General features: G+C 45.6%; 1 protein-coding gene across 1 annotated transcript in view; it reads left to right on the forward strand.

The window, feature by feature from the left end:
• NTSR1 (neurotensin receptor 1) overlaps positions 1–15,836 on the forward strand; it is a 55,223-nt gene extending 39,387 nt beyond the window's left edge. Inside the window, exons 3-4 of the mRNA XM_066199034.1 lie at positions 8,510–8,600; positions 10,990–15,836. Coding sequence (XP_066055131.1) covers positions 8,510–8,600; positions 10,990–11,239 — 341 coding nt within the window. The 3' untranslated portion in view covers positions 11,240–15,836. The remainder of the gene's footprint in view (positions 1–8,509; positions 8,601–10,989) is intronic.
• The last annotated feature ends 663 nt before the right edge of the window (positions 15,837–16,499 follow it).

The following is a 16,499-nucleotide window of genomic DNA, read 5'->3' on the forward strand; positions in this document are numbered from 1 at the left end:
TAAGGGTGAAATGTTTCAGAACTTGTAAAAGTAGTTCTTAGAAAACAATTTTTTGTGGTTCCTGGTGTGCAGAGCTGCTAGATAAGATCAGAGCAGAAAAAAATTTCCTTGCTCCAAATGTACTGAGATTAAGTATTTGTTTACATTGAAATAAGAGCTAAAAGTGGCCAGGCTAACAGCCTCATTCTAAACATCCACAACAGTGTTTTCCTTCTTTTTGGTAGCATTTGTGTATTTTCTTGGCCCTGTCTGACTCTGGTCATGTACAAAATAATGAGGGTGATCAGAATCAAGGAATGTGTCAGGCCTGTTGCCTGGGAGCCACCTCATTAAGTCAGTAAGCATGAGATTCCTGATTGTCATTCCCTCTCTGCTGTCAGAGTTCACCAGGTGTGAGGATTCAAATTCAGAGGGCTCCAGGCACTTGCAGCTTCCCAGCATTTTTTCTCAGGATAACAGGGCAACCAGTTCTGGTGTTAAAAATATCTTCCAGTGAGAGATTTCATATCCTCCTTATTCCTTCCAATTCTTTCCATTAATTCCAATTTCTGTTGCTATTCCTTGGCTCTGTTGGAGGCCCAGGATGCTGAGTCTCCCAAAGCTGTGTGATGCTTCACAGAAGTGTGAACATTCTCTGATTGCACAACCTGATAGGCCCAGCACTTGATAAAATTCTAAATAATCCTTAAATACTCACATTCACACACACACACTAGAATAATCGTAGAATCATGGAATGGTTTGGGTTAGAAGGGACCTTAAAACTCATCTCATTCCACCCCTGCCATGGGCAGGGACACCTTCTATTATCTCATCCAACCTGGCCTTGGGCACTTCCAGGGGTGGAGAAGCCACAACTTCTCTGGGCACCCTGTGCCAGGGCCTCACCACCCTCACAGGGAAGAATTTCTTCTTAATATCCAGTCTAACCCTTCCTTCTTTCACTTTAAAGCCATTCCCTTTGTTCTGTAACTCCAGGCCCGTGTCCCAAGTCCCTCTCCAGCCTTGCTGGAGCTCCTTTAGGCACTGGGAGGCCTAAAGTCCTCCCTGGAGCCTTCTCCAGGCTGTACAGCCCCAGTTCTCTCCTCTGCTCAAAAATCTGGGTGTATTCGAGCTTGGCTCAGGATGAAAGCTCTGTTCAGCCAAAATCTTTTCTGGAAAGGGAACAGTTTGTGGATGGACTGGCACCCCCACCAATACTGTGCCTGCAGCCCCTTCTCCTCCAAGCAGCCCCCAGCACCTCCTGGCTGCCCGACGGGTCAGGCCCCACTGATGGGGAGGAAGGACGGGAGGAAGGCAGGAGTTACTGAATGGCACAGCTGGGCTCTGATAACCACACTGAGACAAACTGATGGACATCAAGGGGAGGCTTTGCAAGGGGACGTTGGCTAAGCCTATTAAAATGTCATCAGTTCCAGGTAGCGTTTGCTCTGTTACTGAAGCTGCTTAGTGAAAGCAATTATAAAGCACTTAGAGGTTTAACCAATTAAAAGAATACCCTTCAGTCTCCCGCAGCTGGCTGGGTGGTGTCTCAGTAAATGCTTTTTAGCCGATGAAGTCGAGCTGCGTTTTTTACTGAATGTCTGTGAATTTTTAAATTATAACTCTGGGACCTCTGCATTTTGTCAAGTAATGCAAGACAAAGGCCAAGAATTAATGATGTATCCATGTATTTCATTAATTAGTGCATTAATGATTCCCCTTCTGAACAAATACTTTGAGGAGTCCATTCATTTCTCCTCACCAATGCTCCAAAGTCTGAGTTGTTCATTTCAGGAGGAGAATATTGCCCGGAGATTTAGTATAACCAGCCTACAGACAGAAACAGTAAATAGCTCATACTTGCAATCGCAATACACAGAAGAGCATCAGTCTAAAACTCCTTAAACAGTTGTATTTCATAATTCCTATATTATAAGGAAAGCAGATTTATTTGTTCATGAATCATTTCTTTTCAAGAAAGGAACAAAATGCATGGCAGTTTGCATCTCTAATAAAAAGTCTGAGCAACTCCAAGTGGAGTTCAGCAAAACCCCTGTGGCATAAAACTTGAGTGGAAGCTGATTTTAACAGCTGAAGTGTCACACTGAAATTTGGGAGGATAAATTACCTATTTAACAGTTGTATATATTTCCCAGAGACGTTTGTAGTTGTAGGTTTATTTAGCAGCCTGCCAAGTGAGATAAAACGAGCAGCATCAGAGCACTCTATAAACACCCTCCAAGGAGCAAAAACCAGGGGTGGCTGCACCTCTTGGGGCAGGGAGTCTCTTTTTTCCCCTCTCCCAAGATGCGTCCCTTTGCTGGCACCACAGCTCTGCCTGGCACAGCATTCCTGCAGGAATTTCCAGGTTCTTGTGGTTGCATCTCTGCAGAAAACTCCAGGATTTGCCATGTCCTGAAAGCAGATTTTCCAGGTGTTAAGCTGTGACAATGTGAGTGTTTAAAAAGTTGACTAACGTGATTCTAAACGTGAAGTCTGGCCAGGGCTTTAGTCACTGTAGAAGAATGCAGTGAATATAGCTCCAGGGTCCCTTGGATGAGCAGAAACCTTTCTGGGAGGAACAAAGGATATGTGAAACTCAAAACTGGAGGAGAAAGAAGAAAGGGCTGCAGAGGAAGCCAGTTCAGGTTACACCTGATCTCACCAAATAGAAAGAGACTTGAACCTGGTGAGGGTAAGATGGGATCCCTTCTCTACCTTTCAAAGGGGAAATTCTTTCCCTTTCTTCTTCCTTCCCCTCCAAACATCCAGACATCCCCAGGAAAAATGGCGTGGATGAAGTTTAAAAGGAATCAAGCAACCTATTCTCTAATTTCCAGAAGATAATTACCTTAGAAGGAAACTTGGGAAGAGACCCCGGGTTGCACTGGGACAGTAGTGATGAGTGATGTGCTGCTTGCTAATGTCTGTTTTCCGGCCAGCTTTTATCTGTATTTTCTGCCTTTCTCCTTATGGATGAAACTGGTGCCAGGGGATGATTTAACCACTGGTGTGAGCTGGGGCAGGAATTCACGTCTATTTTCAAATCTGTCATCTGAAACCATTAAAATCAGGACTGGAGAATATAGACTGAGTGAAATATGTTGATTTTGAATGCCAAAAGGTTTTTCCTTTGCGCTTTCCACTGCGCTGTCTCACTTTCACTAATAAAGAAGAACTTAGGGGTTTTTTTCAATAATACTTTCAAGAGCATTAGGGGATGGTATCCAGCAGATGCTGTGTGTTTTCAGTGCTTTCTAAAGGAGCTGAGGACTTCCCAAGCTCATTGTTACTCCCAGTTTCTTCTTTGTTTTCCTGAGTACTCCTGGTTCATGTTAGTGTTTCCCAATCTCTGCTGATTGCTATTGACTTTTATGGAAATCCTTTGTTCCACAGCCTTATGACCCAAATACCAGCATAAGTAGTTTTAATTTTACTGGGCTCACACCTACCCTGGCAGCTCCTGCAATCCCTACTTTGGGGCCCGCTGATATAAATATTGCCAGCAGCCTGCCAGGTAGAACATCATGTTAATATAAACAGCACCTCAAGGTTTAACGAGGCAGTACCAGCTGTGCCTGCACTTGGCCCAGCTTTCACCCTCTCTCATATCAAACAGCATTTAGTGAGAGGTTCTTCTGTAAGGGCATCAACTAAATAAGTGTATAAACTGCAGGAGCTTGGGGTATACAAGGACTGTTTCTCCAAAACTCATCATTACCCTGACACGAGCCTGATAACCTTTTGTACACATCATTAGCACCAGCTGGAGCGTGTGCACCCCTTGGGCAGCGTTGGGGCTGAGTCTGAAACACAGAAAAGGCTGAGAGCCGTTGTTCAGGGAGGTCAATGCCTCCCCAAACAGCTCCTGCCTTTGCTCAGAAATTCCACCGTGCTGTTTCACGTTTGTATGTGGCTCAATTCCCCTTTAAAGGCAGAGAAAAAGAAATGAATTGGCTGAAATAGGACAAATAAATAAATTGGACAAAACTATCAAGGGGAGATGGATCTGATCCTCTCTGGAGGTCTTGGCAGCAGCAGAAGTGGTTGTAAGAAGGGGCAGCATCCCTTTTCTGCCTCTCCTGGAGAGAAAGGGGGACAGGACAGAGGGACACCCTCACCGAGGGCCACCCCGGGCCGCAGGGCTGTGACTCAGCTCTCCCAGAGGGGCTGGAGGAGATGAAGTGAGGAGGAGAACACCAGGCCAGCCGAGCACTTTGTGCAGCTCCCCGGGCGCCCGTGTGAGTCAGCGGCTCCTCACCCCGGGCTGTCCCAGGCTCTGAGTCACTCCCGACCTCACACGGCCCCACAGAGGGATGGGGGCTGGAAACCCCTCCTGAGCATCCCTCCTGAGCTCAGCCAAACCAGCCAAACCACGGGCTTCTTCCTCATGGTGCCTTTCCCCCTGCACATGCTAACCCAGGGGTGGTCCTGGAGCAGGGCAGTTCCCAGCCTCAGCCCAGGACACACACGAGGCAAAATAAAATACACGGTGTGATCTAACAGAATTTAACTTCCAGGATTGCTCCCACATCCAGTTCAGTCTGAGAATCGAGACTGGCACAGTTTAAATCTCCTGTGCAATGAGAAAGATGTCAGTCAGAATTGATGTTTCTCTCTGCAGGGCTTCCTGAAGGAAAAACAAACCAGGGCTCATCCTCTGCTTCTCCTCCTTCCTCCCCCCTTCTTCCCTGGCAGGCAGTTCAAACAGGCAGAGAAAAGAGGCATTATAAGACAAAATAGAAAGACACAGGATGTAATAATTCAGGGTTTAATACACATTTAAATTGGGAGTTTGATTTAAAAGGGAAGTGAGGGCATAAATTGGAGGAAGGATCATTCCCTGCCACTCCTGGCACACGGGGGTCATCTTGCTGGGGTCCCACGTCCACTCCCCAGCCCTGAGGTTTGGCACCTCATTAGCTTGAATATGGGAAATATCAGAAGCTCATAGTGCTCTGCTCCTATTAGAACCTTATTGAATTAATTAGAAGTGAGGGATGTGTCTGGTGTATTTTTAGTTCGAAAAATAAAGGCAGGAAATCTCCAACCTCACTAAAACCATCCTGGACAGTCACACATTGAGTCAAACCCTTCCCCTGCAGTGCTCAGCTCCAGCAGGCTGACCTGCTCCTTCTTGCTCCACCAAAGGAACCCATATGTCAAGCTTCTGATGATGAAGAACACATCCTAGGAGCTCATAACAACAATACAAAATCATTTTGGCAGACAGTTAGCCCAGGATTCGTTTTACAGCTCAACTGTTTTGACAGGTGCTCAGGGGAGAACAAAACAGCAGGAAAAGGAACCAGGTATCTGGGAGAAAAGGATATTTTCATTCTGTATTAGGTGAAAGTTAACAGAGCCTCGTGTTTCATATTCCTCCCAAGGGAGAGGACCCAAGAGGGCAGGACTGCCACCCTAAGTCTGCTTGATCCCGTGTATGATAAAATGAAAACATACGGATTAAGGGTGGCAAATTCAGGTCGGGATCTCCTAATCTGTGCAGCACAGAACTGCTCCGTGTGTCACCCAGCTGGGACTTCCAAATCAGACCATAAGTGTCTCCAGTGCACTTCACATGTTTAATAGAGTTTTAATTGTGGAGTGATTGCATGTGATATTACAGAATTATCACAGATTACTTAATTGCTGATGTTAAGCAGATACTTCTCTCAATATGTGTGTTTGTTACTATAGATCCATATTATTTGGCACAGCATTGCCTGAGCAGCAGAAGCAGAGATCATTTACCAGGAGAAAACCACTTTCATTTAACGTGTTGGTAAATTTAACAAGCAGATGTGTGAGATTCTTATAATTGGCTGTCGAAAGAATCTGGATCCTGCCGTTCCTAAAGAGCTGCACGCAGGGCTGAGCAGCTGAGAAGTGCCAGTGCGTGGAAGTTTCTGCAAAAAATTGTGATGTGCCTGAATGAACCTGTGTTTGGAGCCATTTGGGAAGCTGCTTTTGCAGCCTGAAAATCCAGCTAATCCTGTGCAGGCGCTGGGAGAGCAGATGGGCTGGAGCTGTGATGTTGGCTCGTTCCTGATGGCCTGAGGCTGACGGATGGAGGAGGAGAGGCTGGAGAGTTTTGCTCCTCCTGCAGCCCCTGGGAGGGATCTCCTGGAGAATCACAGGGGGACTGCTCCATCCAGGGCAAACTAAAGGCCCGTCTGACAGAGAAATTAATTTTTGGAGGTGGCCAAGAGTGGTTGCTCAGAAACGTGAAGGAGCAAGGGATGACAAGAAGTGCAGGGAAAGGGACCAAAACTTGCCCAATTAATCCTCATTGAAATCACAAGGTTTCATTCTCTTTCCTGAAAGAAAACTCTTCCTTTCAGGAAAGGGAATGAAATCCTTAAATCAGAGAACAAAGTCTAACAAACGCTCTGGAAAGGAGATATGATCAGAAGAAATACCAATCGAAAAAACACAGAAAATTTGGAAATGGAGTGATTACAACCAAATGGACTGAAGAAATGAGGGGCAGCGGAAAGGACCAGAACTTGACAATGTTACTCCAATGCAAATCCTGAAATCAGGGGGAAAATGTAAATAAAGAGAGAGGAGAATAATTGCAAGAAATGAAATGTCAAAAAAAAAACCCCAAAAAAAAGAAAAAAGGAAAAAATTCCAAAAACAAATGAAAACAATAAAAGTGAATGGGATGACAAGAAGTGCAGGGAAATGCACCGATGCTTGCCTAATTAATCCTCATTGAAATCACAAGATTTCATTCCCTTTCCTGTCAGGAAAGGGAATGAAATCTTGAAATCGGAGTACAAAGTCCAACATGCTCCCATCGAGCTTGCCAGGGGATGTCCCCACCTCTCCTGTGCCACACGACGTGCAGGGGCTCTCCCATCAAAGTCCCATCAAAGCTCCTCAGGGAAGGACCAGACACAGGTCAAATTCATTCACTTGATGGCATCTGCAGGGCTGCAGGCTGCCTAGTGATGAATTACATCTGTGATCACTGTGGCCAGAGAGCAGCCAAAACACAGTTTGAAAAAATGAATTCACTTGGACAAGAGAATAAAAACAGACCCTCCAGCCTTCTTTCCAAAACATGTCCCTTCGGTTGCTTAAATCTTTATTGGATAAATGGCTTTTGCAGCATTCTTGGAAGATGCCGTCATGCATTATGGAGCAGAGCCTTCTCCATTGTTAGCTGTGTGTTTAATGAGAGAGGGAGCTCAGGGAATTGGAGTGGGGCATGAGTATGGAGCTGGACACCAGGGATTATTTAATTTCTGCTCTCCTGTGCCTCCTGGCTAAACATCAGTGATGGGGAGATGCAGCCACAGCCAGACTTGTTCCTCCTGGACTACATTATCCAAGGGAAACACATCTTCTGCACATCTTCTCCTTGAGCTATGACATGGTCCCTGTGGGATAACGGCATCGGGGTTTGGGACATTTCCAGATAAATATTTTCAATTCCAAGGCAGAAAACATCGCAGCCTTTGGCCCCACGTGCCAAATCCACATTGCACTTGTGGTACCTCACTCTGGAGCAGAGCTTTGCTGCTTCCCAGCCCCTTACAGGTCACATAAAGGGCAAGAGTGATGTGTCCCTTGTTGTCTACAGAGAAAATTTGGGACCAAAAATTAACTTAATTATTTCATTTAGTCTTTATTTTCTTCTTGCCTTTTATTGTGTTATGTTTTAACTGAGATTTTTTTTTATTTCCTGCTAGGATTCTTCTTTAATCCTGCTGTTCCATAAAGAGGTTGAAACGTATACAACAAAAGGAAACAAATCTTTCTCTTGATTGCCTGATAGATCTACTTTTTTAATCCAGACTGACAAATGCACTCTATCAAGAGCACTTTTATGCCTCACAGTTGCTTCATTTTATTTTCCATTGTTTGACATCCCTTAGAATCTGGAAAGGAAAAAAAACCCCATACTGTCTTTCTCTGCTTACCCTTTAATTGATCATTTTTGCTATGGCAAAGTCCAGACCCCAACACGTTTTAATCTCAGGTATGGCACGAATGTAGAGCAAAAGGATGAGCCCTGTCACTAAAAAGAGCAGTTTAATGATGCTCAGCACTGTGGGGACTGTGGCCAGTGGCTCCATGTAACAAACTAATGGGATTAGAGTGGCCCTGGCTCCCTGTCTACCTGGATGAAAAACATACATCAGCTGTCTCTGTGAATACTTTGGATGAGACACCCAGTGCCACAAGGATGTGAAACACAGATGCAAACAGAGTTTCCTTTAAGCCAATGTCTGAACTAGGTATCACCAGTCCTTCATCTGTACCTTCTGTTGCTCCTAATGTCCCTGCCCCAGTGCTTAGTGCTGTTCTCTATTACTTCTCTTTTACTTGTTTTTACAGACATTTGCAGGCTGGTTGTCCCTCAGGGTTATTAATTCTTCTCACTACAGCAATACAAGAACAAGTGGGGCTGCAGGAAAACAGTTACAGCGGTTAAACCCAAGCAGACAGGTCCCTTTTTCACCCTGATGGAGAATTGCTCACCAAGTTAAGGGGTTTTTTTCCTGCCTTGCAGGTGCTGTGGTGATCGCCTTCGTGGTCTGCTGGCTCCCTTACCACATACGGCGCCTCATGTTCTGCTATGTCCCCTCCAGCCACTGGACAGAGTGAGTCACAGCGAGGGGGACACGGTGTTCCCATGCCAGGACAGGCTGGGGGCTCAGGCTGGGGCTGGGGACACCAGGGCACCCTCAGGGGTGGAGATCTGGGGACAGATTTCCACAGAGGCAGGGAGCTGTTCTCCAACCAAGGGGTCAAAGTCTCAAACTCCTAATTGCTACTTTTTTTTGTTGGTTTTTTTTTTGGTTGGTTGGTTGGTTGGTTGGTTGGTTGGTTGGTTTTTTGAGTGGTTTTTTTTTTTCTGGATATCTCAGTGTTTGCCAGGCAAATTAAGAGTCTTTGTTTAACCTAAATCCCCCAGACACGGTGTAGGAAGCAATATCTTGAACCAAAACGAATCATCAGGCCCTCCTCCTCCTCCTCCTCACCCCCGTGCTGGCAGCAGCGATGGGGCTTCACTCTGGCAGCCCTTGGTGAAATGACATTTGGACAGGGGGGTTGGTACATCCAGAGTGGATTGCAGTCTCCGTGCCAGAGATATTGATCCTCAGCCCTAAGATGCAGCAGCTCCTGTCAGCACACAATTTAGCTCCACGAGGCCACATTTCCTCTCTGACAGGGGAGGTGACACAGGTGGGGGAATAACTGTGCTGCTTACTGAGCCTGGGCCAGGTTATTTACTGGGTTTTGCAGGGAGTGGATCAAAATGAAATGCCAGCAGTTGCTGCTGATTAGGAAGTGTCCAGATTGCCAGAGAATTCTGGGATAATTGCAGGAACACACGTGCACTGCTCACAGATGTGCAAAGGCACCCCAGGTGCTCCCTGCTCCTTTCTGAGGTGCCAGGCCAGGTTCTTCAGCAAAGCAGCCACCAAAGTAATTACTGTTTTTAAATTTGCCATTAAGAGCTAATGCTGTCTGGGGACACACACTAAGGAAGCCTGAGCTGCTGAGGGATGCACTCTTGTGTCTCCTCCCACAGTGTTATATGCCTGTTCTCCCTGAGACCAGAGCTGTTTCTTTTGAGGGAGAGAAAAAAACATGTTCAATACCGAAAAGCAGAACAACAATAAAAAACTAAAATTCTATCACCTCTAATCACAAAATATAATTAGGATATAGCAGTCTACTGAATGGGACTGTGGATCCAGCCATAGTAAAATCCAAAATCTATCTTCAGTCATGAAAACAGAGCTCTAGGGACACACTGGGACAAACTCTTGTTTCTCCTTTGCTTTCTTATATGAAAAGCACTTAAGGCACTGTTCAATTATGTAATGACTGCATTTGCTTTGAGCAAGAGGGCTAGAGAAATCTGTCTGCAGTAAGTGGGAATTTATGCATCATGGCTGCATTCACATAGTATTTTTTTATTCTTTTTAAAACCATGAGTGATTTTAGGAAAACACTGAATTTACAGAATGATAGTGAACTATCAGTCTGGTGGCTAACCAAGAGTTTGCAGCAGCTTAGCAAGCTCATTTATAAACACATGTGCCTTGCCCCTGAAGAAGAGAAATTTTTCCAGTATTAATTCTTCACAACTACACAGAGAAACTCTGCTTGTAAGAACTGGATGGGCCATGCAGTCCTTGGCAGTGCTGAGGGGGTGTGGACGGATGGGCAGTGTAGTCCAGCACTCCTCTAATTTATCTTTTGTTAGACACTGCTCAGACTAGAAAAAAGGTCTGCAATTTTCACCAAGATAAATGATTCTGAGGAACATCTTCCTGAAAATGAGACCCATGGTGTTCATAAATGCTTTACCAGCTCAGGGCTGTTGTTCTCAGTTGGCCCAAGGAAAGATATCTCCAAAAGAATAAAAGACAATAAAACATTTTCAACCAGTTCTAGTTGAAAACATTAAATTGTGGTGGTCAGGATGTGTTTCAGAAGCATGCTGTCATCAGCTTGCCCCCAGAGCAGGAAATGCTGTCCCATGTTATGGACAAATCCCAACCCAGGGACCCATTGAATGAGCTGATGCTGCTCTCACTGCCAGAGGGAGGAGAGAGCTGCATCTGTTACTGGAGTTTGGCTCTTCTGCAACCTCTGTAGATCAGAACTGCAGCCAAAAAAAGTCAAACTAATGTGTATGTATGACACAGAAGCAAATTTCCATCTGGCTTCTCAGTTTCCAGAATGACTACTTCCAAAGATAAAATGAATGCATGAGGCAAACATCTGGTGTCTGACCCCAAGGCTTAAGTAAGTCTCTAACTGCTGGTGTGGGGCAATATCTTCATGGAGGCATCTGATCCATGTTTGACCACCTGCAGTTGAAGATGTCGATGGGTTGTGGTGGCTCAGGCTCCACTGGTTCATGTTTGCAGCCTAGAAAGGTTAGCAGGAAATCAGCTCATGTTTTTCTCACCCTTTGAGTGAGACTTTGAGTTCTTCACACTCAGACCTTTTGTCTTTCATTTGTTCTTCCAGTTTCCTTTACAACTTCTACCACTACTTCTACATGCTGACAAATGTCCTCTTCTATGTCAGCTCAGCAATCAACCCCATCCTCTACAACCTGGTGTCGGCAAACTTCCGCCAGATCTTCCTCTCTACGCTCACCATCCTGTGCCTGCCATGGAGGAAGAAGAAGAAACGACTGGCCTTCACCAGGAAATCCAACAGCATCTCCAGCAACCACACATTTTCCAGCCAGGTCACAAGGGAAACTACATACTGAAGCCAAAGGAGGAGGAGGAGGAACGCAATTCATCGTGGAGTCAAAACTTGAGAGAGGCCTCTGTGACTTTCATGCATGGTCTCCAAATTCACGTAACACAAATGTGTTTAGCAAAGTCATTTTTGTTGGAAAAAAATAGGCTTTGTTCTGCCAGTAACTTTGAGGTTATTTTCGAGCATTGGCCTTGCCTCTTGTGAGTAATGTCTACATGTATTGTAACTTCAGTCTGGCATAAATCCAGATGTGGTGTTAACTGGGAAGCCAAAATGTGTTCAACTTAGGCAAAACTGTTCTGCATTCCATCCTTTTCTCAGTGCAGAGATGCCGTGTTCACATCCAAGGGTTTGAGATCATGTTTCCTGGTGGCACCGAGCAGAGAGTTTGATGAGGAGAAAGAAGCTTTGAACAGAAAAGGGATGTTCTTGGAGAATGGATATGCTCATCTGTGGGATGTTCAATGAATGAGAAGTTAAAACTCAGGGAGCCAGGTGGTTATTTTAGAACTATATCTCCATTGTGAGTAATATAACTGAGGTGCTCAAGAGAGTCGCTCTGGCTCCTTGAAATTAAATAAGAACAGATGATGCCTTACCTAGGCTGGGGTGGTTGTGGCCTGGGGAATGGGGTCACCTTTGACTTTAGGGCATCCACAGTGCCTGGCTTTGGTACCACTGCACTGATAGCAGCAGAGTCTCTGGCAAAGTCAAGGATGCAGAGGCTGTGCCCAGATGGAGCACTGAAAATGAACAGAAATGGAAATTCTTCCTTTTGCCATACAGCCAAATCCTATTTTTTACCAGGGAGAACAGTTTGCTGGCCTGCATTAAGAGATGAGAAAACTCTGAGCTCATGAGGGCTCCAGGCTGCTGAGATAAGAGCAATCTGCCCCAGTTCTGTGGAACCTCCAGATCTTTCCCATTCTTATTCCATATTACTTGTTTCCTCGCCATTTCCACAAGGCTGACATCTCAGTATACAGCAGTTGTAGGCAGTAGGCCCTCTTGTTCTACCTTTTCTTTTATTACTTTTTGCTACCAGAACTGTTGGCACACTTATCTGTACCCCCAGTGTTCAGATAGTGCAAATGCAGAGCACTGGAAAATCTAAACTGGGGAGTCTTTTCTCTAAACCCACTTTTTTTTTAACAAGCCAGAGGAGCAGAAACAAGACTTGAAAATTCTCTTTGAAATTTCCCAGCTGGTAAGGAGAGGTAGCATGAGCTTTTCTCCTATACGGTTCCACCTCTAATGGCCCCTTATATGATACAACAAATTGCTCCAGAGTCTTTAGTACCAAAACAACAGAGCTCTGGGACAAGCTGAAGTGCTTTCTCCCCAGATGGTGTACCTAGAACTGGCCAGTCACCCTGTGCAGCCTCTGCTGGTGGTGACCTGGTGTCCCCTTTCACACCACACATCATCAGGAGGGCAGGTCTTGCCTCTGGAAGGTGACAAAGTAGAAGAGTCAGCTCAGTTTGGCTTTCTGGGCTTTGCCCATCCCATGTCACACTTGAGCTAATGAGCACCAGTGGCCCCTAACTGAAGCCACGGTGCTGGAGGTGTGGATTGGCCCAAGTGAGGGTCACACAGTGATGGAGACCACTTACTGAACCACTGGGGACATCTCCTGCTACAGATGGTGCATCCCAGAATCACACAACAGGTCAAGTTGGAAGGGACTCACAAGGAATCATCGAGTCCACCTCCCTTGACTTGTGGTTTAGGTCCTGTTGAGCTCAGCACAAAATGAGCTCACCCATTTGGGGGCATTTTCTGGGAGTTGTTGGTGATGAGTGGCTTCTTTTGGGGCATTTATAACCTGTACCCAGCTGGCCACCATGGCAGCCCATCAGCCACATCTGCCAGGGATGGGAGGTGATTTTAATGCCTAATACGGAACCCCTGCAAAAGAAAGGGCTCAAAATAAAAGTCAGTGGAGCTTTAGTTTCTTCTGATTCAGCCGAACTGCAAGCTCTGCTCTGTCATGCCTTCTTGTGATTTCTTGCCCTGGTTGTACCAAGCAGAGAGCAGAGATTATTTTTGACCAAGCAATTTTGTTGCTCATGGACTGTTGACTCCTCTTTGACAAAGAAAACTAGTAGTGGCACACAAACAAATAAATTGAAACAAAGAGGCAAAAGGGAGACTCTTCAGAGGGAAATCTCTTGAGAAGGAAATCTGTGAGAAACCAGCAAGTATTTTCTGTGTCTGGTGTGTGTGAAATGGCATGGGCAGGTTGGAAGAAGATCTGCTCATCCTGCCTAGTGGGAAAATCCAGGTACCATGAACAGGAGAGGGGAGAGACCTGCCCTGAGAGGAAGAGGAGTCTTGATGTCACACATTTAACATTGGCCTTCCAGGCAAGACACTTTAAATCTTTCTGGAGGACCCAATTTTTTTCACTTCACCTCTAAATACAGCCAACAGCTGGGAGGAGCTTTCTGAAGCTTCCCAGGGAAGCTGTATGGAGGGAACTGCATTGCTTTGACTTTCATTATGATTTAACGCCCTGCATGTCTCATTTGCCTTTGAAATATTAAACATTATTACTTCACTTGTTCAACAACAGCCTGCTGAAATGTGCTTGATAATCTTAGAAAACACTGTACAGAAATTGTTGTTCACGTAAGATGCTTGGTTTAGATTTTCACTACTGAGATACACAGGCAGCTTACAGAATATTTGATCACAGCTCAGAGAAACTGGCAGGCTTGGTTTTGGTTTGACATTACAGTGGGGAAAAGCTGGAGTAAAAGTGAACTTATCATAAACTCTTTCCACAGTGTTTGTTGGGCCACTCGAGTGCTGAAGAGCCGGGGGAATTTGGGGGATTTATCCGAGTGGTTTGCTGACTTCTACAGCTCTGTTCTTGCAGCTTAACAGGAAAGCAGACCTGGGTCCATGGCCTTAATCTGAGATTGCAGCTCAAAGCTACCTCTTCCACTGGCCAAATCTGACAACCTTGAGTTGAGCAGTGTAAATTACAGCTGCTTTCATCCTCTCTTCCCTCCTCTCCTAATTTTGCTATATTCAGTTTAGAGATGTGGTTTTCTTGAGCTCAAAGAAGTGAGGATAACTGACTGCAACCCCTCGTGGTTTCCGGAGAATCACTGGACAGTTTGGGTTGGAAGGGACCTTAAAGACCATGCAGTTCCAAACCCCTGCCACGGACAGGGACACCTTTCCCTAGAGCAGGTTGCTCCAAGGCCCATGCAACCTGGCCTTGTAAAGGAAAGCTGATACAGGGAAGAAGAAAAAGGTACAAACTGCCCCATATTTACCAGAGAAATGGCTCTTTACATGCCTTTCAACAGTGATTGAACTGCTAACACAACAAGGTTTTTACATTTAATCTGGTGTGAATAGCTTTTGCCATTAGACAGAGTAAAACCTCCCATCCCTTGTGTCCCTGTCTTGGCTGCACTCTCCACGGAAGCAGAGGTGAGTATTGCGGCCTCTGCTCATCTATGCAAATTCCCTGTGTTTGGAGCTGTTTGTTTTTACTAAAAAAAGAATAAAACCTGTGGAACCCGCAGAAGTGAAGTGCTGCCAGATGGATTCTGAGAAATTCCATTCTGAAGAGAGTCTAGCAAATGATCTCTTCAAACGTTTTGTTCCTCTTCACACTGCCCTTGCCAGAGCCATCCGTTTGGCAGAGTGTGAAATCAGGTTTATAAAGTCATTTTTCTATTCAGGAATTTCCCCCAGACAGGACAGTCTCACCACAGGCCCAGTCCATCAGTGTTGGAATGCTCTGCTGAGCTTGTCTTTTTTCGTAAAATGCTTGAGACCTCACTTCAGCGAGCTTTTCAGGAGAAAACTCAATGGATAATCAGCGAGGAGGGTTAGCAGGGCACGATAATAGCAGGACCTTTGCATTTCTAGCATCCAGCGTTCAGTGAACCAACCCCTGAGTGTGCTGCTGCTGCAGACAGCTCGTGCTGCAGATTTGAACTCACATTTCTGCAGCTGCATTGCTCCTGCCCTTGAGCAGGGACAGCAAACACCCACAGGGCGTGGGAGCACTTCCCTGTGTCAGTCCTGTGTCCTCCTGGCTGTGTTGTTCGGTGACTCTTTAACCAAAGCTGTGTCTGCTAGAGCTCTGTCTGGTTCTTCACATCACAGCTTGACCACTCTTCCTGTTCTCAGTCTGGATTTGCTTAGTGCAAAAGCAGAAATTGGTGATCCAAAATTTCATGATGCTGTGTCCTGGCTTTGTGATCCAGAGTCCTTCCCCAGCTGTGCCACCTGATAGTCCTGCACATATTGTATTTATGGCAAATATTTTTAAAGTGCACCTTTTTTTTTAATTATTATTTTATTCTGAGATACAATATGTTGATGTGCTTTATTTTCTGTGGCCTGTTGCTCAATGGGGAAAAAATGAATGTTAAAAGTGTGTCAGTGTCTACTTTGTAATATTTTCTGTGACAAAGGGAAAGAAGAGGGTGTGGAATCCTTCTGTTCGGCAATGGGAAACATTCTTTCAATGTTAAACGCTTTATTGATACTGTATTTACAGATCAAAGTGTAATGAAATGGTTAATTTCTGATATAGCCTTTGTACTGTACGGTATTTTATTTTGTCATTTATTGATCCTAAGAAATAAATATCCAAATTAAAGGCTTGGGCTGCTTTTGCTTGAAGTGGCAGGTGTGCCTGTATCACACAGCCTGGTTATCAGCACAGGCACCATGGCTGGGGTCTGAACTGGTGAAATCCTATTTTGGATTGATTTTCCTTGAGCTGAGATTTGCAGCTCCTCTGCAGAAGGGCCCTGAGTGCTCCTGTCCTTGCACTCTGGGCTCAAACAGCATCCAAACAGCAGCTGCCGCTTCTCTCTTCAGGTCAGCAAACAAACAAACGGGGTGGGGGGGGGAAGACCAGCCAGGTTTGACATTTGCCCTGAAAATCCTTCTGGAGTTGTGTGAAAAGGATCAGGTATGTGCTGTCCCGCTCTGCTGTTGGGCAGAGCAATCGAGAGCATCCAGCTCACCCAGGGCTTGGAGCATGTGGGGTGCAGGAGCCTGAGCTGTGGGAATGGAGCTCTGAGCTTCCAGACTGAGCTGCTCCCAGTGCTGGGATCCCAGTGGCACTGCTGAGCTCTGAGCTACAGCCTCGCCTGTCTTCCCTGCCTGCTTCTCCCTCTTTCAGGGAAGATGTTACAGATGTTGCATCTTAGCCATGATCTTGCAGCAGCTTTGCCCAGAAAACTGAGCAGGCTGGGGCTTTATTGCACTGGGAGCTGTAGGGACACAGT

Source organism: Chamaea fasciata, unplaced genomic scaffold (genome assembly GCF_029207755.1).
Source record: "Chamaea fasciata isolate MVZ Bird 193981 ecotype frontalis unplaced genomic scaffold, bChaFas1.0.hap1 SCAF_17, whole genome shotgun sequence".
Classification (NCBI taxonomy): domain Eukaryota; kingdom Metazoa; phylum Chordata; class Aves; order Passeriformes; family Sylviidae; genus Chamaea; species Chamaea fasciata.